This window comes from Argiope bruennichi, chromosome 9, assembly GCF_947563725.1.
Source record: "Argiope bruennichi chromosome 9, qqArgBrue1.1, whole genome shotgun sequence".
Lineage (NCBI taxonomy): Eukaryota > Metazoa > Arthropoda > Arachnida > Araneae > Araneidae > Argiope > Argiope bruennichi.
Window position 1 is genome coordinate 36,582,931 of NC_079159.1, and position 27,566 is coordinate 36,610,496.

At 27.2% G+C, this 27,566-nt stretch overlaps 1 protein-coding gene across 3 annotated transcripts in view; it reads right to left on the minus strand.

Annotated features, from left to right (window-relative positions):
- LOC129984821 (P-selectin-like) overlaps positions 1–10,086 on the minus strand; it is a 42,949-nt gene extending 32,863 nt beyond the window's left edge. For 2 of the 3 annotated variants that reach the window (XM_056094783.1, XM_056094781.1), the window contains exons 1-2: positions 10,004–10,086; positions 2,661–2,687 (exon numbers count right to left, since the gene is read on the minus strand). In XM_056094783.1, the coding sequence (XP_055950758.1) occupies positions 2,661–2,687; positions 10,004–10,055 (79 nt within the window). In that variant the 5' untranslated portion in view covers positions 10,056–10,086. The remainder of the gene's footprint in view (positions 1–2,660; positions 2,688–10,003) is intronic. The other variant, XM_056094782.1, reaches the window with a different exon arrangement.
- Positions 10,087–27,566: the final 17,480 nt, after the last annotated feature.

Consider the following 27,566-nt stretch of genomic DNA (forward strand, 5'->3'; position numbering starts at 1 on the left):
TTTAACATTATTGCTAACATTCACACTTAAATGAATAAAGGTAAATTAGTTTCTAGAGAAAAATGTCATCCAAGGAAATCTTTTACATCATCAGCCAGTGATAAAATTAAAGGAGATTAAATATCATTGTTAACATGGACACTTAAATGAATAAATGCGGATTAGTTTCTAGAGAAAAGTGTCATCCAAGGAAATATTTTACATCATCAGGAAGTGATAAAATTAAAAGAGATAAAACATCATTGTTAACATGGACATTTAAATGAATAAATGTAGATTAGTTTCTAGAGAAAAGTGTCATCCAAGGAAATATTTTATATCATCAGCCAGTGATAAAATTAAAGGATATAAAACATCATTGTTAACATTGACACTTAAATGGACAAATGTAGATTAGATTCTAGAGAAAAGTGTCATCCAAGGAAATATTTTACATCATCAGCCAGTGATAAAATTAGAGATTAAACATTATTATAAACATTAGCACTTAAATGAATAAATGTTGATTAGATTCCAGAGAAAAGTTTCATCCAAGGAAATCTTTTACAACAGCCAGTGATAAAATTAAAGGAGAATAAATATCATTGCTAACATTCACACTTAAATGAATAAAGGTAAATTAGTTTCTAGAGAAAAGTGGCATCCAAGAAAATCATTTATATCATCAGCCAGTGATAAAATTAAAGGAGATTAAGCATCATTGTTAACGTTGATACTTAAATGAATAAATGTAGATTAGTTTCAGCAGAAAAAATCATCGAAGGAAGCCTTTTATTCATATACTCACTGAAAATAAATCCTAATTTATGTTTTAGCAAATACATGCGACCTGAATAATTAATGCAGGAACACATTTAATTTTTAGAGAAATGCAATATGGTGACTGACCACTCTACATCATGATGGACACAATAACAGAGCGCTCTATTAATAGTAAAAGCCCCTCGAACAGGCCCATCACAATGAGGCCACTCATTAATAAGTACTGCAAGCCATTTATTGAGTAGGGACAGGACACCTGTTGAGTAGGTGCCCCGCTTTGTGCTACAGACCGACAAAGAAACCCAGCAATGGACAATCTGGCTTGTTAGGTGTGCTCTTTATACGGTCCTACTCAACAGAGATATTTTCTATCATAACATATCATTAAATATATAACATATCATTAAACATTATCATAACATATCATTACGAATTACATCAAAATTCAATATTTGAAAACTTGAAAATAGACCTGGAGAAATAAATCATACAATTACAATCTCAATGTTTTAATCTGCAAGGAAATCTACCTTTTTATAATGAAATATGTATAGAAATAAATCTATGAACATTATTACTACATAATTTAATTTGCTTCAAATTACGTGTGTTTTGGAGGACCGCTATTTCTGTGTTTGTGTTGAATATAGTAACGTTGACCTAAAAAGGCACCGAACTTTATCACGAATGCATTTCCGTTTTTTTCTTTATCGTATCATTAATATAATTTTGTGAGCGACCTTCACGTTGCACGCACTATTGCCCCTTCTATAAATCAGTTTACTTCCTCATATATATATATATATATATATATATATATATATATATATATATATATATATATATATATATATATATATATATATATATATATATATATATATATATATATATATATATATATATATATATATATATATATATATATATATATATATATATATATATATATATATATATATACAAAGTGCTCGAAAGATACAGATCGGTGATTTGCTGAAAAACTTTCATATATCCGCTCTCGGAAACTGATATTTACTCTTCCGAGAGTATAAAATAAATCTTTTTAAATAAATAATTATTTATATAAGTTTAACAAAATTAGTTTTAAAAGAGTTATTTTATTAGTATATACTAAAAAGTTATTATTAAGTTTTTATTTATATTTTTCTCAGATATTTTTGTTTTTAATTTATGATAAATATTATGGAACTTTTCAAGTTTCCCAACATATGATGCCACTCTTATAAGACCAACGTCTTATTAAATTAATCAATTATAATAAAATTTTAAAAAGTTAAAAATATAAAAATATCTTCAAGAAAAAAAAATTTAATTACATTTTTCTCCGATATTTTTGTTTTGAATTTATAATTAATTATTTTGAATATTATGGTATTTTTCAAGTTCCTCAACATGTGGCGCCACTCGCATGGGACCAATATCTTATTACATAAATCAATCATAATAAAAACTTGAAGCGGTGAATTGTCATCATGAAAACTAAAGGAAAAAAATGTAAATTTCAGTATATAAGAAATTTTGTAATCAATGAAAATTGATTACACAATTTAGTATTTACAAACATTTTGTTTCACCTGATTAGCATGTTAAACGTTTTTTTTTTACTTGATTATCATGTTAAACTAAAATGTGTAATAAAAATGATTAATCCTGATAAATCATCTTCAGTTATATCATATTTAAACTTTCATTATTAAAATATCCATAAAGTTCCAGTATAACGCTTTAAAATATCTTATTTTAGTTTTAAAATATATTATACAGTATTTTCATCAAATTTCGAGAAAATTATCGAATTCTATTATTAAAAAAAAGTGTACTTATTACCTTATGCTGGTACACGGCACAATTTATATTTAACGATTTGTACTTACGTCTCTGGGCTGAAGCTTCCCATACTTCTGAAAAAAAAAGAAAGAATCAGTTTAGACGTTGTTCTAACTTTGTTTTAATATTTGAAATAAACAAATTTCTGAAGATATAAATCCTTAATTATGGTAAGTATCTGCTTATTGTTGTATTGGTATTGCTAATTGGTGTCTTGCTGTTGTATTAGTATTGTTGCATTGGTGTCTTTATGTATTGCTTGTGTTTTATAACAAAATAAAAAAAAATTACTCATATTTCATTTAATTTAGTCTTTTGTGCATTGGCAAAAAGAGTCTTATCTTAAAGAATTTTAGTCGATTGGTATTTTATCTGTTATTGGTATTGGTATTTGGTATCAGGGCTTGAGACTATAGTTTTTTTCTATGTGAAATATCGGTTTAAAATTATCGAAAAAAAAACGTCCTTTACACTTATTTCATGTTCATATACTTGTGTATTAACCATACGCCATAGATTAATCGCAAAATATTTGACAAAGATTGCAAGATGGATTCAGTAAGAATGCTAGATTAGCGTAAAAATCTGCATTTATAACTATTGTTCGCCAATTTCATGCAAGGCATTTGCGGCCTTATCCAAGGCCCAGAATTTTTATGCGACGGAAGAGCGAATAGCAATTTAATTAGAAAGTATGCGAGAATGTTTCGGAGAGACCATTCGAAGGAATCAATTATCGTATTTACAAACAGAAAAATGGATAATGCAACAAAAATGTTTCATTCGCCTTAAAGATTCTAAAACTTGATATCCCATCAAAATTGAATTTTTCAATAAAAATAATACATTTACATTATAAATTTTTACACTAATAAGTATTGAAATTTATTACTTACACTTTATTACTTACTTACACTATTTTACTTATTACAAACTTTATTAATACTTTATTACATATTTACACTATTTTACTTATTACAAACTTTATTAATATTTTATTACTTACTTACACTATTTACTTATTACTTACACTTATAAGTGCAGTATAACATTTAACAGTGCAATATTACTTGCATACTAACTTTTATTGATTTCCAATCCCTGTCTCTTGATTGCAAAAGTACTGCCGAAGCAAGTTTAACTCTATATTGCAATTTGTTACATTTTGATAAAAGAAAATTTTTCATATCGACATTGGCGAAAAATTGGCGACATTGAATAATTTGATAAAATAATGTCAATCACAATTTTCTGTCTTCTGAAACATTTGCTAATGCCATTTTCTAATATTTATCTTAACTTAATTCTTGATTGTCTTTGTAATTTTCAATCGAAAGAGATTTTTGTTATATGAAATTTTGATTCTTGATGATAAATATAAACATTTTTGAGTTATAATTGCAATAATGGTTTTTATTTCAATTACTCTTTAATGCCCAACCAGATTTGGTGCAGTGATTTTTCTCGCTGTTAATGAAACGAAGACTTTCCTATTGCTGCAATCGCCATCAACTAATTTTAAAATTTGGTTCTTTTTCCAAAACATGCAGAGTGATTATAAAGTTTCCATATATTTCGATCTGATATTTACTATTTACATTTTTTTTTATTTGTCAAACACTCTTGAAGAATGCTGAAATATTAGAAGACAGAACAGTCTTTGTTTGGGCTCACTTGTGTTTAATGATATATATGCAGTTGGAGAAGATTCAGCTCATAAATTCAGAACACCAGACCCTACTAGTCCTAGGTGAATGCAGCCCTAAATGCTCATTAATAATCTAGTGAACACTTTTAGACATACCGCTAGTGCTTAAGCAAAATGAAAAGTTCTTGAGGGGGGAGGTGTCCTATAATAAGAAACATGGTATAATGTGTTCCGGAGACAATGAATCATAGCTCATTCGCTTCTACAAAAATGTTAAGTAGGCAACATATTTTATAGAACTAATCTCTAAAGTGAAAAAGCACTGTTGCCATATAAAATTGCTCACAGATTGATATGGCAACTGTGCTGATGATGTTAACATTATTAGCACATGCTGATCTTATCGAATCTTCCAACAATCCATATGATTGCTGGAAGATGAGGAATACGCAACTGAGCATGCTATGTTTAACAACTTATTAGAGACAGTGGAAAATATCCGTTGATATTGCATGTTCTGCTTAGTAAAACAATCACATTCAACAACTTCTATACCCGACTCCATTTTCTACCTTACACATAACTGGGATAGGCTGAGGATTCTTGGGGATTCAACTGAGAAGGTTTAAATGCATTCTGTTCAAATTTACGGTATAGAACAGTTAAAAACCTAAACTGCAACCAAATTTGAACTGCACCAAGCAGGTTGGAGAGGACGCTTCGATTTATGACAGAAAAATGAATAATTTGCAGAAAAATGCAACATATTCACATTGAGATAATTTGAATTGTATCTTATAATGGCTTCACATTATTAGAATATGGTATATTGCGAAACCAAATAATTTGTTCATGTAAGGAATACATAATGGTTATAAATTTCACATAGTTATAAAAGCTCACATTGCTCCAGAAAGTTCAAGGCATTTAATATTATTTAGAAAAGAGGCAGTTCTATTTAAGCCAACATTTTTTATACATCTCAAGAACAAAATTTTTTTTCTTCTTTTACTGAATGTAATTTCAAAATTAAAGCTCTTTTAGAAAATTTCATTGAATAAAAAAGAATTTGGTGTTATTTCACACTACCCAATCTATATGATTCGCACAGTGGCAAAGTTCTAGACTTTCTATAATTAACTAATTAATAAAAAACAATTTCGACTTTTACTGCCTTCTCCTACTTTACGGTCCCCTGTAATTCTTAATTCCCCGGAAACTGCCCCGAATTCATTTCTGAAATATTCAGATATATTTGTAGCAAGTAATTTTCAACATTTCCAAAAAATTAAAAAATGATATTACTATACTATAGATAACATAAATTAATAATTTTTTTATAAAACATAGCATGAATATTTGAAACCTTGGTAAAAAGTCGTACAAAAGATACAAAACAAGCTCTTGAAGTCTCAATGAATTTTATTTGCAATAGAAATACACTCTTTTGAAGCTCATTCAGAGTAATTTAGGAATTAAAGTGCTTTTAATTCCAGGTTACATGATGAAAACAACATCCTAACCCTTTCGCGACGGGCTTGTCATATATGCATCCCCAGTGGACGTCTTCCACAGCCGGACATACCACCTTTGCATTTCTGGAAATCGAACTCATGGGGCGATGATGCATATGTGCCTTTTAAACTGGAATAATTTTTAATCGTCACTAGAAGGTTCCCTGTGTCCGTTACTTTTGAAATAAATATAATCTTGATATCCTAACCTTCCGTTTGTTCATATTCAACTTTTGAAATAAATATAATCTTGATATCCTGACCTTCCGTTTGTTCATATTCAACTTACCTTTGGTATTTTACTCATCAGCTGTTGCAGGGGAGGGGGTAAAAGTAATATAAATAAACAAAGCTGATTTGTGTAACTTTCCACTTGATAGAATCATTCGCGTTTCTTCTTTTCTTTCTTCTTTTTTGCTATTACTGTGTAACTGTAGTCTTTTTGGGTTTTACCATCAGTTTTGTTATATTTTGCGCAGCATTTGGATACATTTCGCGCACTTCTCTTTTTTTTACGGAAAGCCCTGGTTTCGGTTTATTATGTATGACAAACAAAAACGCAGTTTGTCAGAGGAAGAATGTGTTCATATTAGGAATGAGCGAATAATCTAAAAAGGTAGAAAAAATGACGACATTAGGACGACTTTATTTTTTTTGTGATTTTTTTTCAAAGTTAGGCTTAGCGACGCCAAACCCCCGCCCTGTAGGATAATTCTTTTCGTGAACGCTCCGTCCCGTGCATTCGTCTAGGATAGAGCCCTCCCCTCCCGAAAGGGCTAACCAACAGCCCTATTTTTTGTCTTCCAAACCAAATCATTGCGAAAATATTTCGCATATAATGTCAACATTAATGCAAATTATGTTCATGATAATTTTCATATACACCATTACTTAGCCTAAAACTATACATACCCACACGCGTCTATTTGAAATTTTGGCATTTTCAATGTAATTCTTAGCAGTATTAATGCAACATAATGGTTTATGCATAAATATCCATTTGGGAATGCAACTTTTCTTCAAATAACAGTTTCTTAATTCAAAAATGCAGAACAATATAGAAAAAAAAATTCTGGAAATTAAAGGAAAGGAGTGGAAATGAAAATATAAGTTCTGGTAAAATTTTAGAATAAAAAAAACTGTTTTCTTATCAGATGTCATTATTTTACAATTTTCATTTAAAATATTGTGATAGAGAAATGTTTTAGAGATGTATTAAAAACAATATGATTTGCAGAACATTGACTGCTTAAATGAATTTAACCATTTTATCAAAGAGTACTTAATAATTAAAACTCAGTTTTTCAATTCAATTTTTATAATTTTTATTAAGAAAATATTACAATTATTAATATAAAATAAGAATTAAAAACACATTACACAGTTCCTTACAAAAAAAATCACGAATTCTTCACGACAAGAGTTTCTGGAAATTAAATACAAGTCATGAATGGATATCTGTTATCACAAGATATTTGTTATATTTCAACGTTGTTATTTGATATTTCAATGCCGACAGTACTGCGAAAACTTCGTGACAATATAATTGGAAAATTTTTGGTAATAAGGATAGTTGTAAATGGAATCAAAATAGCTTTTCAGCAATATTAATCCAATCTTTTATCTTCTCATACGAGGAGGAATATTACATTTTTTGCAATATTATTTTCGATGACATCTAAAAAAATACAGCATATCAAAAAAAATTATAAATATTTAATTAGAATATTCCTATTTAGTTAAATACAAAATTTAATACATTGTGTTTTCTTCCTTTAGAGAATTCTCTAATTTCAAAACGTGTATCTTTTAATTTTTAACGTTTATTTGTGTTAGTTACTTTTATGAGTTAGTTTTTTTTTGCACAATAAGTAGAATTTTATTTAAACCACTTAAGCAAGCTTTTACTTGTTTAGGTGTAGAATTTTGCGTTGCTATTTTTAAACAATTTAAGTCAAATATGTGTGCAGATATATATACGAGCATCATATTTTGGTGCTCGTTGCTCACACAAGTGAGGACAATTAATATGGGCAATTAAATTTTGCTAGAAAGTTTCTTTTTGTTTCTTATCTAATAATCAACATTGAAACAGCAACAGAACCTTTACGATTATTTTTTTATTTTAGATTTTTTTTTTAAATTAAGCATAAATATTTGCCGACAAATATTTGTTAAGTTAACGACATTGAACTTTTTCTTTATGAAACAATCCTGCATTTCAATAAAAAATATCAAATTGTCCTTTAGGACGAATGTTTCATTATTAGTTGCTTTGAATAATCTGATACAATTAATTTCATTAAACGTAAATCTAAGAAAAAATTTATGGTTGTAGATAATCAACTGAGCATGATGCAAAATATTTTAAAATTTCCTTTTATTTTAATTTAAATCATTTTAAAGTCACATATTTGCCAGGCAACATTAAATATTTTTTTAAAAAAGAAAAGAAATAAATAATAAATTGCAAATATTATTTTAGTGGGGAAAATCAATGCTATCATTCCAAAGTTTTCCACAATCAACAGAGTAGCAAAAAAGATCTTATAATATCTTAACAATATTTTTACGGGCATTTCACAGGTGTATGATTATTGAATAATATTGTATAATACTGTTCATATGATTATTGAATAATATTGTATAATACTGTTCATATGATTATTGAATAATATTGTACAATATTGTTCATATGATTATTGAATAATATTGTACAATATAGTACATATGATTATCGAATAATGTACAATATTATGCATATTAAATAATATTGTACAATATAGTACATATGATTATCGAATAATGTACAATATTATGCATATTAAATAATATTGTACAATATTATGCATATTAAATAATATTGTACAATATAGTACATATGATAATCGAATAATGTACAATATTATGCATATTAAATAATATTGTACAATATTATGCATATTAAATAATATTGTACAATATAGTACATATGATAATCGAATAATATTGTACAATATAGTACATATGATAATCGAATAATATTGTACCATATGATAATCGAATAATATTGTACAATATAGTACATATGATTATCGAATAATGTACAATATTATGCATATTAAATAATATTGTACAATATAGTACATATGATTATCGAATAATGTACAATATTATGCATATTAAATAATATTGTACAATATAGTACATATGATAATCGAATAATATTGTACAATATAGTACATATGATAATCGAATAATGTACAATATTATGCATATTAAATAATATTGTACAATATAGTACATATGATTATCGAATAATGTACAATATTATGCATATTAAATAATATTGTACAATATAGTACATATGATTATCGAATAATGTACAATATTATGCATATTAAATAATATTGTACAATATAGTACATATGATAATCGAATAATATTGTACAATATAGTACATATGATAATCGAATAATATTGTACCATATGATTATTGAATAATATTGTACAATATAGTACATATGATTATCGAATAATGTACAATATTATGCATATTAAATAATATTGTACAATATAGTACATATGATTATCGAATAATGTACAATATTATGCATATTAAATAATATTGTACAATATAGTACATATGATAATCGAATAATATTGTACAATATAGTACATATGATAATCGAATAATATTGTACCATATGATAATCGAATAATATTGTACAATATAGTACATATGATTATCGAATAATGTACAATATTATGCATATTAAATAATATTGTACAATATAGTACATATGATTATCGAATAATGTACAATATTATGCATATTAAATAATATTGTACAATATAGTACATATGATAATCGAATAATATTGTACAATATAGTACATATGATAATCGAATAATATTGTACCATATGATAATCGAATAATATTGTACAATATAGTACATATGATAATCGAATAATATTGTACAATATAGTACATATGATAATCGAATAATATTGTACAATATAGTACATATATCATTGAATAATATTGTACAATATTGTACATATGATTACTGAATAATATTGTACATATATATTATATCTTTCATATAGTAATTGTTAAAATTATTCACTATATCTTTGTGCTACTAAGAGAGAATCAGAAATTTTCAAAGTCAATGTATTTCGCAAATAATCCTAAACAATTGTAAAGCAAGATCCTGATGAAAAAAAATATAATTCAAAACTCACCGCAGAGCAAAAGGCAAAGCAGGCATACCGTAACGAGGGCAGACAGATCCATCTATGTGCTGGTGTTGAGACACAAGTGAAAGTGGGCTCTACATTCATGATTCTTTAATATGTCAACAGAAAAATAAACAAGCAACAAAAAAAGCGATAGATATCTTTGTTGGGACTCCCCATTTCATTCTTTCTCTTTTTCTGTTCGCTCCAGCACGCATTGTCTGACCCTGCATTTACACAAGAAGAGGGATTTTTTTCCCCCTCGTCCATTTCAAAGGTGGACTAACTTCTGAGAATGGAGTTGTCAGGTTCAGATTTGACCTTAAATTGAATGGGAAAAAAATGCTCGTAAAATGAAAGCGAGAATATCTATTGATGCATTATAACAGCTTTTGATGTAACATTCCATTCAAATTATGCGATTGATTTTTTTTTTAATTTTAACAGTGAAATCGAAATTTTTAAAAGAATTTATTTGATTTTAAAAAAGAATGATATAATGTATATTTGAAAATAAATATTATATTGTTCATATAATTCCGGTTCATATAATTATATGATTATATAATTATATAATAATATAATCATGTTGTTATATAATCATATAATAAATATAATAATTATATTAATTATTATATTGGCCATATAATAAAATTTTGTGATAGCCAATTTTTATGATATTTTTTTAATTTATTAACGAATGTAATCAATTAAAAAAAATAATAATCAGCAATCTCCAGCAATGTAAAATTTCATTTACATTGTTGGAGATAAAATTTTCGCATTCTTTTACTAATTAAAAAATTGATTGTATTATACAAAAATTAATCTGTTCCATGTTTTATTATGCCTCGATTTCATTTCATTTTATCAATTAACACAATGTTAAGAAGTCAATAAAAAGGTGCTTTATAAATTTTATTTTCAGTGAAAAAATTAATCTTTTTTTTTTTAAATTATAATACAAAAAATCTGTTTATCATCTACAAATTTATTTTTAAAAATAATCTTTAGAATTATTTAAAACCAACTCTCCTAAATGTAAACTCACCCAAAAATACCTATAAAATCTAGAAAAATAAAACTACATTAGATCAAAGTCACTGTATTCTTTCAAATTCCTTTGTATCAAAATAATCACCCATTAAATTTTGGAAAATTGTACAGGAATGAAATTTTTATCTTTATAAAGGTAAAATTGCTGAATTTTTAAAATTCAGAAATTTTAAACCTCTTTTCCAAATAATAAAAGCCTTTACATTTGCATTTTTAATCTCTTTACCTTTGCAATTTTAACCTCTTTATCAAATAATAAAATAAATGCCAAAGGTAAGAAAAATTGAAATAACATTGATTAACTCCGATTTGAATTCATTAAACAAATTGAAAATTAATTAAATGTTATATTTTATATCTTTAGAATGTTCTTTAAATAGGTAAACATCAAAATTAATTAGGTAAATAACTTAAAATTTTATTAATAATATCTATGTATAGAAATTACAACCTGATACAATCAGTCAACGATTTCTTTACCATACATCTCAGCAAACATATCACTATTTTCGCAATAATTCTAAGATGATATATTCAATTCATGTTCTTTAGTTATAATAATTTAGTCTTAATTAATAAAAATGAATAATTAATATCACACTGGTTACTAATCAAATGAAATTGGAAAAAGCTTGCGATTATATAAATTACAAACTCCTGCTAAATTCCTGATTAATAAAGAAATTCAATCAAAATTTTAAAAAAATTAAGCTAGTAAGTATTTTAAAAGAAATATTAAGCAGGTCAATTATTTTTTTTATTTTAAGAGAAATTTAAGCTGAAAGTATAATTCGTTCATAATAAATATATTTTTAGATGTAAAAAAATTCATTACACTTTTCAATTTTTTTTCTTTCAGGACAAAATTTGTTACTCAGTAATTTGCACAAATAATATTTTTTTATTAGTTATTAGTTAGTTTTATTAGCTTATTAGTCAGTCTGTTAGCGATATGAGTTCAGAAGATTTTATTAGAAACTTATATTATAACTTATATTATATTTTTATTCAGTAGTTTTGCTACTTTTGGCATTTAGAGCAAATGCAGTAGTTGGATATTCGGATAATCCAAATATATAACTTCTGCATTTGCTCTAAATGTCAAACTACTGCATTTGCTCTACTGAAATATATACCCATATTTCAGTTTTTGCCATGGAAGAAAAAAAATGTATTACAGAAAACTACTTAATAAATAAAAAAAACGGTATAATGACTTTCCTCATAAAACATAAACACGAAACCAGAGCACAATAAAAATTGGCTGTCAATATTTGCGACCTATTTATGATGAAATCTCTAGTTTGTATGTCGAAAAATATCAATTTTTCGAGATTCTCATAGAAGTGTGTTTGGGAAATAATATTTAGTGCAACTGATAAATAAATAACCTTGTCATATAAGGAAAATATTCTAAAAATGATGCGGTCATTCATATGCAATAAAAAAGCCAATAATAATTGGTCATCGCATTCCATAGGAGGTTTCAACTTATATTTCTGTTAAGGAAATCTAATTCATAAACTAATCACAATTCTTACAAGGGAATAAATACTGAAGTCAAATTATAATGAATATGTTCCTTTTCTGTATACCAAATCATAATCAATTGAAATTTCTTCAATTGTGGCCAACTTACAAGCTAAACAATTTGGAATTGCATTCATAGTTTTCCTCAACGCGAAGGTTATTGTCAATGTATGAAATTTATTTCAGAATGTCTGTGCCTTCCAATGTGATAATCAATTCCGTGGATGAAATGTTTTCAGAATATCTATGTCTTTAAATAAGGTAAACAATTCCATGGATGAAATCCTTGCAGAATATCTATGTCTTCAAATAAGGTAAACAATTTCATGGATGAAATTCTTGCAGAATATCTGTATCTTCCAATAAGCTAATCCATGGATTAAATTGTTTCAGAATATCAGTCTTCTTATAAGGCAGTCGTTTCCATAGATGAAATTGCTTCAGAATAATAACTATGTCTTCCAATAAGTTAATCAATTCCATAGATAAATGCTTCGGAATATCTATGTCTTCCAATAAGGTAATAAATTCCAAGAATGAAATTTTTTGTGAATATCTATGTCACTAAAGAAGGTAATCAATTCCAAGGATGAAATTGTTTGAGAATATCTATGTCACTGAAGAAGGTAATCAATTCCAAGGATGAAATTGTTTGAGAATATCGATGTCACTGAAGAAGGTAATCAATTCCAAGAATGAAATTGTTTGAGAATATCTATGTCATTGAAGAAGGTAATCAATTTCAAGGATGAAATTGTTTGAGAATATCTGTGTCACTGAAGAAGGCAATCAATTCCAAGGGTGAAATTGTTTGAGAATGTTTATATCACTGAAGAAAGTAATCAATTCCAAGTAGGATATTATTTCTGAATATCTATATCTTCCACTAATATAATTATTTCCATGGATGAAATTATTTCCAAATATCTATATTTTCCAATAAGATAATCAATTTCTGGGATGAATTTTTTTCAGAATATCTATGTCTTCCAATAAGGTAATCAACTTCAAGGATGAAATTGTTTCTGAATATCTATGTCTCCCAATAAGGTAATCAATTTCAGAGAGGAAATTGCTTCCGAATATCTATATTTTTCCAATATGGTAATAATTTGCGAAATGGGTTTATTAGCTTTTTGCCGTGTAAATTCTCAAAATATAACTTAATATTTCAAAAAATCCAGTTCCATCAAGTATGAAATATATAATTTTACTATCCATAAATGATCCAGAACAAAATTTCAGTCATTGCCAAAAGTCGGACAAAGCGATAAATAATTGAAGCATAAGGATAATAAAGTAAGATGTTAAAAAGCTTACTATTTTGGAATGTCCAAAAAACGAATTTTCAAGCTTCTATCTAGAGTCGACTCCAAAAGATGTGACATGATTTTTTACTTAAACCAACTGCTCACTGATCATGAAGGCTTTATTGGCAGGAAATCAGAATGAAACATTAGTAGTAACAATGGGAATAGGTTGAGTTTCACTTCAACAATGAAATATGTTGTTGTGAAGAACACTTAAAATATATTTTTACAAAATTAATTAAAAATCGAAAAAATTATGTGGCAACAAATATAAATAATTGAAAACACAATTTTTTAAAATACAAAATGATGTAAAATTAATTTTACTGTTATATCTCTAGCAAATTCACAAAAAAAAGAAGATAAAATACTGTTTAATTTTTAATTAAAAATGTCATAAAAAATTTCCAAAAACTCACTCCAACATGTTAATTTGACTATAAAAATAAATATTTAATCATTTACATTAATTTTTCTTTCTCGTACACATATTATGAAAAAAATATTTAGTCGCCAAAAAAATTCGAAAGCGAGAGTTTGACATATCTCCACGTTTTTGTCCTCCCTGAGTTCGTAAAACATACTCTTGGAAAATGTCCGCATGTCTGTCTGTTTGTCTGTGACAAACACAACGCAAAAACGCTTTGAGTTAGAAGGATGGAATTTGGTAAACATCTTTACACTAAATTTGAATATTTTTATCATATTTTGTGCAAAATGTGCTCAAAAGAAGTCTGTCTGCCCGGCTGTTCGAATATAAGTTAACACGGTAACTGCAAAGCAACGAGAGCTAGATAGATAAAATTCGGTAAACCTATAGTGTGCACAATTATCAAATTCTGAGTCAAATATAACATGACCGTACTTTCAAAAACATATAAACTCAATAATTCAAAAACACAATGACTTAAGTATATTAAATTTGGTATGGAATTTTTTCACCACAAGTGTAGTTTTGTATCAAATTTTTGTTTCAATAGGCTGGTGAAGTTGGGTACACCATCTAAAAGACAAATTCGATTTTCGGATACTCTTACTAGCATATGAGGGATTAATCGCCAAACACTCGCCAATGACCACGCAATAGATTCAGCCAAATTATTAAATTCGCGCCAAAGAGTAATATTTCGTAACTATTGTACGCTAATGACATCCAAGACGTTCTCTAGGATTAGAGTATGCAAGAAAGTTTTGGAAGACCACTCATACTGGTTTATAATATTGCTTTCCTTAAATTTTAGCAAAAAATGTATTAAAAACTTTTTTGCAACTTAATGAACCGCAATGTAGCAAAAATGAGGATAAATGCATTAGATTAACCTCAGACATAGTAAACTTAATATTTTCTCATTCTTTAGTTGATAACTTTTAGTGTTCATGTTGTCATTCCTTTTAACGAATATTAAAGTGTGTTACAAAAATGATTATTTTTACTCAAACAGAAGTTTTAAAGTCAGCGTAAATTCATGGATTCAAAGAAAGCATATTAATGATTTTATATTGATAAAAAAATATGTGAATTCTTTGCACTTTTCAAGTACGCATGAAGGTGACGATTTTTTAATATTGTTTATTTATTTATTTTTGTATTTATGTATTTATTTACTTATTTATTTTATTTATTTATTTACTTATTTATTTATTTATTGTAATTTGATCAGTAGCTTTAAACTTTTATTTCTACTTATAAATCATATTTCTACCTTAAAAAGTCAAGGCATAATTTGGATATAAGACACTAATTTATTAAAAAGAATAATTAAAATAAAATATATGGACTTATTAAACTAAACAATTGATATCTAATGACGCATAGAATAGAGTAACTAAGCTATAATATATTGATTTAAAAATTATTATGCACTCTGTAACAAAATTTCTTACTTCCTGAAAGATATGTAGCTGTTTTAAAAAAATCAAAATCTTAAAGTTGTCATCGGAAAACTTGTGAGTAACTGCGTACAAGACGCCATTTTGTTCAACATTATACAGAAATTCACTCGATTGATTCAAAGAAGAATCTAACCCTTCAACGATGGGTTCTTATAATTTAACAAAAAAAAAAAATCATTGTCATGCTTGAATGATGTGTTCTTTGTAATGTAATGCATGGTTGAATAAGAAGGAGCTCGGGACACTGACAACTGTTTTTTTAAGATTGTAAAAACTTCGACTACAAAAAGAAATGCTGAATGGATCTCCGGTTGGTATATTAGAAACTTTCAAAAAATCATTGAATATGTTTGTTTCGATTTTAAAAAATGTGATTTTTCTATTCGAAATTAAAATCTGATGTGTATTTTATTGACTTTTCTGTATAGGTTGAAAATAAACAAGAATTAAAACTGTAAGCCAGTAGATTCATTTAAAATTACAGGCATTATAGAGAATAAACTTATAGGGAACTTGTTTCCAAATAAATATCATGTTAGAAAATAAAATGAAAATTTTATTTCTTTTGCCATGAAAGTCAGTAACAGTAAAACAGCAACTCTAAAACATTTCTAGATGGATATACGATTTTTGGTGGGGCCTTTATAATATTTTTTTTAAATTTATGTCCAATTATAGATTAAACATATCCAGAATCATCTAGTTTGTTTGGTTTTCTGTCCCTGTACAAGCAAACATAGTACAATGTACTAACTACATTTGGTGACTAGATTATTTGTTCAGATTATTGTGTTTTTAAACTATTAAGCTATTTAATAAGCCATTATTTTATTTTAAAAATACACATTTCACTTTCAACATAACAATAAAAACATTGTTACAGATATTAAGTTAAATTTAAATGGTTATTAAAAGTAAAGAAAATAAATAGTTATGAAAGAAAATTCAGATTATTAAAAAGACATTTTTATAACAATGCAAAACCCTTTTTTGTAAGATAAAAATTTTAGAAAAAATAATCATCAATTTCCATAATAAACCAACAATATTGCCTACAATGCGACGATTAAACCTACTTTCATGGCGATTAAACTGTCTGTCTAATGTCTATTTCTTAATCTTCTGTTCCCTAACAGAATGGAGTTTTCGGTGATACGGCGAGCTCTTAACAAAACATTTCTAATAATATTTGCATAAAAGCATTCAATAAAACAATCTGGAACCTCTATATAACAATTGCTTTATATTTTACTGCTTCCATTCCACAATAAGTAGTAAGAGCGATTTCTGTGCCACGTATATTAACTTTTTATACAGAGAGATTTTAATTTTCATGGAATGTTTTAAAAATGTGTTTCTTGCTACATTCTTTGCAATTTTATTTGTTTATCATATTGAAAAAACACAAGTAATTTTTCTTTTTATTTGTTTTTTAAATATTTTTTTTAATCTTGCCAAAAAATATTTAAATTATAAGAACTGAAATTATTAACAAAAATTTATCATAGATTTCATGAAATTCATGCACAAAATAAGCTTTTTCAGATATGAAATTCCTTTATATTAAATACCTGTTCATTGCTCTTTGTTTATTCTTGCATATAATTTTATTCATTTATTATATTTTATAATGAGTTCATTGAACAGAAAAGCACTCTTTATTTTATTGAATGCACAGAAGAGATTTATTCAGTCATAAAAGTCCTCCGTATTAAACATAAGTCATAAAATTCCATATATGAATTTATTTATTGTATTTTATTTTATATTGAATTCAATACACAGAATAGCCTTTTTTTTTAAATTGAATGTACAGAAAAGATATATTCAGTCATAAAATTCCTTTATATTCAACACCTAGTAATACCCCGCGTGTTTAATCTTGCATATAATTTTATTCATTTATTGCATTTTATTTTATATTGAATTCAATGCACAGAAGAGCATTTTTTTTTGTTATATTGAATGAACATAAGAGACTTATGTTTAATAAATTCCTTTATATTAAACATAAGTCATAACATTCCTCGTATTAATTCATTTATTGCATTTTATTTTATATTGAATTCAATGCCCAGAAGAGCATTTTTTGTTATATTGGATGAACATAAGAGACTTATGTTTAATAAATTCCTTTATATTAAACATAAGTCATAACATTCCTCGTATTAATTCATTTATTGCATTTTATTTTATATTGAATTCAATGCACAGAAGAGCATTTTTTTTGTTATATTGAATGAACATAAGAGACTTATGTTTAATAAATTCCTTTATATTAAACATAAGTCATAACATTCCTCGTATTAATTCATTTATTGCATTTTATTTTATATTGAATTCAATGCACAGAAGAGCATTTTTTGTTATATTGGATGACCATAAGAGACTTATGTTTAATAAATTCCTTTATATTAAACATAAGTCATAACATTCCTCGTATTAATTCATTTATTGCATTTTATTTTATATTGAATTCAATGCACAGAAGAGCATTTTTTGTTATATTGGATGAACATAAGAGACTTATGTTTAATAAATTCCTTTATATTAAACATAAGTCATAACATTCCTCGTATTAATTCATTTATTGCATTTTATTTTATATTGAATTCAATGTACAGAAGAGCATTTTTTGTTATATTGGATGAACATAAGAGACTTACGTTTAATAAATTCCTTTATATTAAACATAAGGCATAACATTCCTCATATTAATTCATTTATTGTATTTCATTTTATATTGAATTCAATGTACAGCAGAACATTTTTTGTTATATTGGAGGAACATAAGAGACTTATGTTTAATAAATTCCTTTATATTAAACATAAGTCATAACATTCCTCATATTAAACAGAAGTCATAACATTCCTCATATTAATTAATTTATTGCATTTCATTTTATATTGAATTCTATGCACAGAAGAGTATTTCTTAGCAGATTAAATGCACAGAAGGGATTTACGTTTAATAAAAATTCTTTGTATTGAACATAAGTTATAAAATTCCGTATATTAATTCATTTATTGTATTTTATTTTATATTAAATTCCATGCACAGAAGAGCACTTTTTATTACATTGAATGCAGAAAGAGATTTATCCAGTCATAAATTTCCTTTATATTAAACACTAAGTCATTATCGCATATTTAATTTTGAAAAAAAAATGTATTCATTTATTGCATTTTATTTTATATTGGATTCAATTTAACTCATATCCTCTTTTAAAATATTAAACACTCTAACAGAATCATTTTTTTTTTCAAATGTTATCAAATTTCGAGACAAATCAAATTTTGACGAAATATTTTTTGAGAAGCAAATTTTCATCTTACTTCAATGACAAATCAAGCAGAACTTTAGATCATGACTCACCTCATCGGAAAATATTTAATTAAATTAATTAAGACTCAAATATTTCCTGTTATTCATTGAGTGGCGTAGATAACTTTTCCCTATTTACTCACTTCTCTCTGAATGTGGGGAAAAACCAGCCTCACATTATTGTAAAGATCCCTTGCAACGGTTTCAAAAAAGCGTCCACATTGAATCATCCTTCAAGCGACGCCCCTTCTCCACAGGTGGCAAGAATAATTGTCACTGAATCGCTTTTGTGTGTCCATTATACAGCAGCATGAAAGCAGGATGTTAAAACCGAGATAAACGCCTGTTTCGATCGCAAAATGGAATGGAATGAAAGAAATTAGACAGTTGATTCGAACCTCACCAAATTCTGTTACTCGTGCCAAGGTTATTTCAATATTTGAAATTACATTTGGGAGAATTGAAGCTTTTAACTTCCTTTGAGGCTATTAACTTCCTTTGCGTGGTACCGGTAACCTTATTTGACTGATTCTTCCTAGTTGTTGCATTAATAAGTAATGGAAGCATGTTCTTTTGTAAACATGTAAATAATTTGGATTCAGTCGATGCTAATAACCTTGTTATGACCATGTTATTATGATATTATGCAAGAATATTTGTGGTCGTTTATTTCAGTGAATTAGAAAGAATTTTTGATGAAAAGTGAAAGGTTATGTAGTAATAGAGGTGACTTTGATTAAAGTTTAGTTCCTGTTCCTGAATAATTTTGTATGAATTTTGAGGACATTTATATTTTGAATTATATAATTTCTTACTCAACATTTTCACCTCCAAACTTTTCGAAGGTTTTTTTTTATTATTCATCCGATTCACGTAAATTAATTTAAACATGTTTACATCTAAATGCATAAAAATGAATGTTTACATGATTTTTTATACAAATGCACAGTTGATTTTGATGAAAAAGTGGCAGTGAACCTTTCTCTTGTCCAGATTTCCCCAGGACAAAAGAAAGGACATTATTAACTTCCCAAACTCAAAATATGAAATATAAGTTAATTAAAAATTAATCCATTAATTGGTATTTTAAAACTATACCATCCGAGAATATTTTCTAAAGATAATGTTTATATTGTCTTAAAATTAAAACTAAAGTAAAATACTTAATATTAACAATTTTTTGCATAAAATTTTGTCTTTAAATTTAATAAACTTTTCAAGTATAATATAATACAGAATTTTAATTATGTTGTTTTGACTTATGGCACTTTACAAGCCCGCTGACAGTTATCTGTCTGCGATTTAAGCTGAGTGAGCGTCTCTTGTTTTTTCACTAGCGCCAACTAGGAAAAAGAGCACGACTTTACTACTTCATGCATTACATTCGCTTGCATAACCCCTTTTTACACGGGGACACATTCACACACCTCACAGATAGAACACCGAAGAACAACCGTGCCCGAACTGGGACTCGAATACGAGATGTCCAGATCACAAGGAAGACGCTCTACCCCTATGCCAGGACATCGGCTGAAGCTATGTTTTTAATATTGTAATGGAATTAAAATTAATTTCGCTGTTCTGTCAAGTCATTCAATCGTATTCTTTTGTCAGTCCCTACTAAAAAGTGTGCGTGTGTGTGTTTTTTGGCCTCGGTTATGATTTTGATGGTGAGAATATGCACATTGAAACAACTTTGATTAATTAAAAATCAAGCAAAGTTTTCACACTGTTCCACCATAGTATAATATACATAGAGCGCATAATTGCGGCAGACATTGCAGCCCAAAAATAAGTTTTACACCACTTGAAAATTTAAAAAAATTATCTCATCAATTATGCAGAACAGTTTTTATGTATTTTTAATTCATTAAAAAAATATTCAGCTTGTTTTATTTAATACGATATATTTTAGTATTATAAAAAAAGGGATAGGTTGTTTTTGTATTGTTACAAATGTTTCATATTAGATTTTTCTTCTATTGTTGACGATGATCTTATTTCTCTGTTAAGAGTAGGATCCTGTAAAAACTATACTTTCAAGTATTTTTTTTAAAATTATTTTATGGTATTTACTATAAACATTTTAATTCACAAGTAATTAAAACTGATAAAATTTTAAAAAAAGCAGAAAAAGTGTTTAGGAACGCAATTAAAATTTAATTGCATTCCAAATGAAAGTTCAAATTTTAAATAAGATGACACAGAATCAAAGAAATAAATATCCAATGGAACAGACGATGTAAAACTTCTAAAAAGTAAGTATTACATGCATATAAAAATTTTAAATATGCTTAACTGAAGCAACTATTAAATAGAAGTTACATAAAATATCGAAATGAAAACATTGACAACAATTAATCAAATATCTGCTCGTTATCTGAGAATTTTAACAGTGCTGCAAACAATTTCCATTATTACTACTTTTAATCTCAGGCTATTTATGGATAATCTAAGACATTTAATTTCAAAACCAGATAAAAAACGTGTTCCATTTTATAAATATTGAATAACTAACAAATGACATAGCATTTGTAGTTTTAACAATGTAAATATTGATGTAAATGTTCAAGTATTATTCAAGAATTTACTCTAAACTTACACTTCGGTCTTCGCCCATCAACTTGATGATATTCTTTCCAAAATGAACATATCAAATAAGATGTGTATTAAACTATCTATAAAAGTCAGTGATTTTATATGTAAGAATTATAAACAATTGATGATTCATTATAAGACTAAATAACGTGTTAAAAATTATCAGCATTTTTTTTAATAAAGTGTGATTTCTAAGATTAAAAAAAAATATATTATGCAATAAACCAAATGTAGCAACACTCGAAACCAAAATTTTCAAACCACCAACTACAAAGAGAAAAAGAAAAAGAAATTAAGAGAAAAAAGACGAACTTTCGAAAGACTTTCTAAAAGATATAGGAAACCAGTTTCCTGCGTCTCAGCTTGGGATTAACTGAAGACAGCTTTAGTGCCTGTAAATTCAAAGAGAGGAAAGGTTACTTTTGGTCTCCAAATCAATGAATTGATTTTGTGCGCAGTGAACTTCAATGGAATGCTCGTCGACAAAGTGGCATGCATTGTTTTTCTTACCTGTCACTTCCTTTTTTATTTTTATTCACTTTTTGTTGGAGGACCCTCAGGAAATTAAAAAGAAATAAACAGAATTAAACTCCCAAAACTAGGTAATTAAAAAACGAGCATCCAACTTTAAAAAGTAATTTCAGGCCGTGCTGTAGACCTACAGCCCAATTAGGCAAGCCTCCTATGTTAAATTAGCCTGTAGACAAATGTGGCTAATACTGGAAAAAGATTTTAAAAAATTGGTTTACTTGCTATTAACTTCTAAGTTTTTGATCCAAGTAAATCTGATAGATGCAGAGATATTTTAAAACAATGTCTATTACACAAAATTTAAGAAACATTGTTTTCACAGTCTTTAAATTATTATATTATAAGAAAATTTAATTTTTTAAGAAATCAACTTTTCTATCAGTTATTAAATTTTTTGAATATTTGAGTCTCAGGATCGGTTTTTAGACTCAATGAAGCTGAAGTCTCGCTGTACATGCCATGGAATAGGTTATTAATTTTCGAAATATTGACCGTGATACATTCACTTTTTCACTGAAGAAATTGGATTATCCAAATTAGATTATTATTAAATAATTTGTCATAGTACATATTGTTGTCATTAGATACTAAATATTTTGAGAAGAGTTTACTTCAAGTTATATATTAATTTCAAATTCCTGATAATCAATGACAACAAAAAAAAATTATAACGAAATTCAACGAGATAATTCGATTTAAATTTTTATGTTTAACTATCCAAATACTATAAAGATCATTGTAGCTTCCTTTTTAAAGTAGAACAGCAAAACTTTTGGACTTTTTTTTAGTAATTCAAAGAAAAAAATTTAAACAATAGATTATAAGCATCTAATATTCAAATCTTGGAAGCACATTTTAGAGTGACTAACATTTATATTCACAATTAAATATGTTAAATATAATAGTCAGTTTTATTTAACATAATTTATTTAACATTTTATTAAGTTTTATTTAATATAGATGATTTATTCACAGCTGGTTCAACGTACACGTATACGAATTTTTTAAAACATGTCTACGATTCTTTTTTTTTAATTCGTATCTGTGAATATATTAATGCTGCAAATCTATTCGGTGGGACTATGAGTGAAAAGTCAACCTAGCTCGACAATGAATATTAGAAATGCTTTATAAGAAAAAATTAAATATGTACACGACACAATCATTGCAAAACACAACAGAAGAGTGCCTAATGATAGAACTTTCAGAAACCAATAGCAGTCATAAATGCAGCATAAAACGAATTTTACACCAATTTTATAACGATTACAAAAATTATCTCTACATATAACTCCATATACTTAACAGAAAGGTTCACTATTCTTTTTTTCCCTACCCATGTACCGTAATCAATGTTTTTTTAATTATTTATTTATTTATTTTGGATCAACTGTATATCTCTCTAAGCGTTCCTCAAAGCTAAAAAAAAGTTCATAATTGTTAAAAAATAAATAAATGTTAATAATTGTTAAAAAATTAATAAATGTTAAAAATTTTTAATAATTGTTTAAAAACATAACTAAATGTTAAAAATTTTTAATAATTGTTTAAAAAAATAACTAAATGTTAACACTTGTTAATAATGTTTATACATGTTAAAAATGTTGTTAATTAAATAATAGCCAAACGCTTTGGGTTAATAAGTTTATTATTAAATTTTATTCCATATTGCTGTAACAATGCCAATCCAAAGACAAAACAAAGGAAAATAGTACTGAAATAATTTCACCTTAACATATACTGAAATTTAGTAATTATTCATCACGGGAAATCAATTCCTCGTATTTGATTTTATTATGTTTTAAATATTAAATTATGTTAAAAACTTTGAAAAAATTACATTAAGCAGGATTCAGATAATCTTCTTAACTCTAAACAAAAGCCACAAAAACCATCTCTCTTGATAAAAATAGTTTTTTGTGAAGGCATGACTGCCTCGTATTATGTGCACCTTGTTTTATATGGTTGATTGGACTGAAACTAACCAATCATTCTTAACAAATTAACTGTTTTTGACGAGTATACTAGTCATGAAAACCTGTTGCTTTATGACGACTTTATTCAGTAAAAACTATTATATTATTATAATAATTGTTTAATTATGATATTTATAATTAATTATTTATTATATTTATATAATATATATGCTTATGACAATTTAGATATGCATTTCCCGAAGAGCTCGCAGTAGTTAACTGGTTAAATTTTGAGTAGAATAAACAAAATTTCTTGATGTATTTTTTGAGATTTTCGCCGTTACAAAGAATGGCTTATTCTCAACTATTATACTGAGTACTGAAACGAATGAATACATCAGAAATCTTTAGAGTGGAACCTACAGACCTAACCTCAAACTAGAAAGTTGTATCGTGCTGCCATCTAGTAAAGATGTCTGTATTTAAAAAAGGTAACAACAATATAGATATTCTTGCAACCGAAATTTTTAATTTTGATTTTATAAAGAATTTATTAATAATTATAATTCAATTAGGATAGTTAAAGTATTTAAACAAACTCTCTATATTTAATGCTACTCACCTCAAACCACCAACTGGATGTCGGGAATATCAGTTATATTCGATTACAGATATATTGTTTAGATGTCACTTCATGTTCATGATTCAACGAAATTGTTTGGTATTAAGGCAATAAAATTTTAATTGTCTTACTGAAATTCTATTTATTGTGCATATGAAACTTCCTAATGGAAAAAATTCCATACCATCATATCGCTATTAAAAACGTAAATATCCGGTTAATATATCTTTTGCGATATTGTAGCTTCACTTTTTTGTTTGTCTTATAAATTACATAGATATTAAACACAGTCATCTTTTCTTTTTTTTTTACTCCTATCAAATGTAGTAAAAAACGTGTGATTCAGTATTTGGTGAAATTATGAAAACAGCTTGAATTTTAGGGTAACAATATAATATTAAATTAAACAAAAAAAAAAGCTTTTTAAAAAATGCCGAATTTTTGGAAAATTCTCGCGACTATTAAATTGGTATTATAAAAAAGATAGTTTTTAAATTTTGAAACGATGTAAAATTCATATTTGTGCAGTGATATTATTGAAAATTATCGCGGAAAAACCCTTCATAATTCAGCTTAATTTTTAATAAATTAAAACTCTAATTTAAATTTCGAAAAATTATGCATTACTTACACATTTCTATTATCTGTGGTATATATGTACCACATTTGATGGCTGTAGCTCAAACTGCTTGGCATGCAATGCGTCGAAAGCATATATACACATCCATCTTTATTATTAGCATATATACACATCCATCTTTATTATTAGCATATATACACATCCATCTTTATTATTAGCATATATACACATCCATCTTTATTATTAGCATATATTTCATTTTCCAATAAAAATTTTGAATTGGTTTTTATCTGATGGAATTTTTTAATTCATTCTAAACTGAATGCATTAACGAAATGAATATCATTTACTACACTTTGTATTATGTATTTCAAACTACATTTACTTGCGCAAGCTTCACAGTACAAAAGTGAACAAACTTCAATTTATTGTGCAACAGATTAAAGTCCAATACAATATTTAATTTTTTTTTAAATAATTGTGACATTATCAATATGTATAAGTACGAGCGAACGAATGAGGGTGATTATAAACATATTGTTACGAACCTGTGATGCGGCTTCCGAGCATAGTGGGTTCCATAGGAGATCCCAGAGCTTGGCGAAAAACTTGGCGACCAATTAGCGACTTTGGCGCCAAAATAGATTATACTTGAAACATCGAGAATTTTCCCGATACGTCCAATAGGAACGGAGATACGCCTCGAACGTTCCTGATTGGTTGGGAGGCTTCTAGCCCCGCCTCCTGAGACCTATAAAAGGAACAGCCTGTAGCTGCCGGGGAGTCGTGACCCAGCAGTGGTGAACCAGTGGTGAATTGAGTAGTCGAAAGCGACAGAAAAGAGTGGTCGTGGACCAGTGGAGTCGTCGTAATGGTGAACCGACGGTGAATTGAGTCGTGGACCAGTGGAGTCGAAGAGTAGTCGGAAGCGACAGCGAGGAACTCGTCTTCCAGGGACTAGCGGAGCAGCGACGGAGTAGAGCTGCTGTGTATACTGTTGTATGTTGCACGTCTCGGCTGAAGATAATCGTCTTTGTGCTGTCCTGTGTGTCTTCGTGTAAATAAACGTCGTTGTTTCATTTTCTACTGCCGCCTGGTGATTGAGCGTTCTTCACACCATATAACCCCCACTATCCAAACGAACCCGGAAATTTCGTAACAATATTTTCAAATGCATATTATAGACTTACCACTAGATTATATAAATTTGATTATAAAAATATATGTGTCCAATTCTTATTATTCTACACATGAGCTGCAATCCGATTAATTTATTTTTTAAAAAAAGCATGATTTCTATGTTGGACAGCAAATAATTGTTAAAAAAAAACGCCAATGAATTCAAAGAAACATTCTAATAGATGTATACACATTCCCTTCCCGACGAATAAAGTTCCGGACTTTAGATGGAGACATGAATGCTCAATTTTTCATTTTAAGAATTGAATACACATGAGCGTACATCGAAGTATAGTCGAATACAGTATTTAGTGCATATAGTACTTTGTGCGCATTTTTCAATCAAATGGGGCCAAAATATGGTAGAGAACTACAATTTTAATAAAAAGATCACATTCCAAATTTCTTTCATTTAAATTTCGTTTTGAGTTGTCATATTAAAGTACATGTGAAATTATAGACCAAAAGGCAGCAATCCTCTTACAGCTGTTTGTTGCGTTTTTGATTTAAGGGATTTATGAGCGTGAAAAATACAGATCTACAGATGGCCAGTTAATTCATAGATTTATTTAAAAATTTTATACGAAACTACACTTTAGATGTCGAAATTATGTACCAAATTTCATTCACCTAGCTTTTCAGTTTTGCTGATATTGTATTCACTTGTACTCGAATATCTAAAAGTAGAGACTTTTTTTGAATGGATCTCGTTCAAAATTTTAGAGAAATTTACAAATTTGGTGTAAAAAGAACATAACAAATTTTATTAGCTTTTATGAGAGCAATTTTGAGTTATCTTTATCACAGACAATTATAATTTTAAAAAGTGCGCTTTTCATATTCAGACAGATCTATAAAAATAAAGCTCATGATAATTTCGAGTTCAAATTTTTTGATAATTCAATATAATAACTTTCTTTTTGGATACTTCATTTACAAGAAAGCAAAGAATGAACAGACTTTCGATATCAAAACATAAATGTATATCAAATTATGAACCCTCTCATCAAAGGTATGCTTCAACTTATG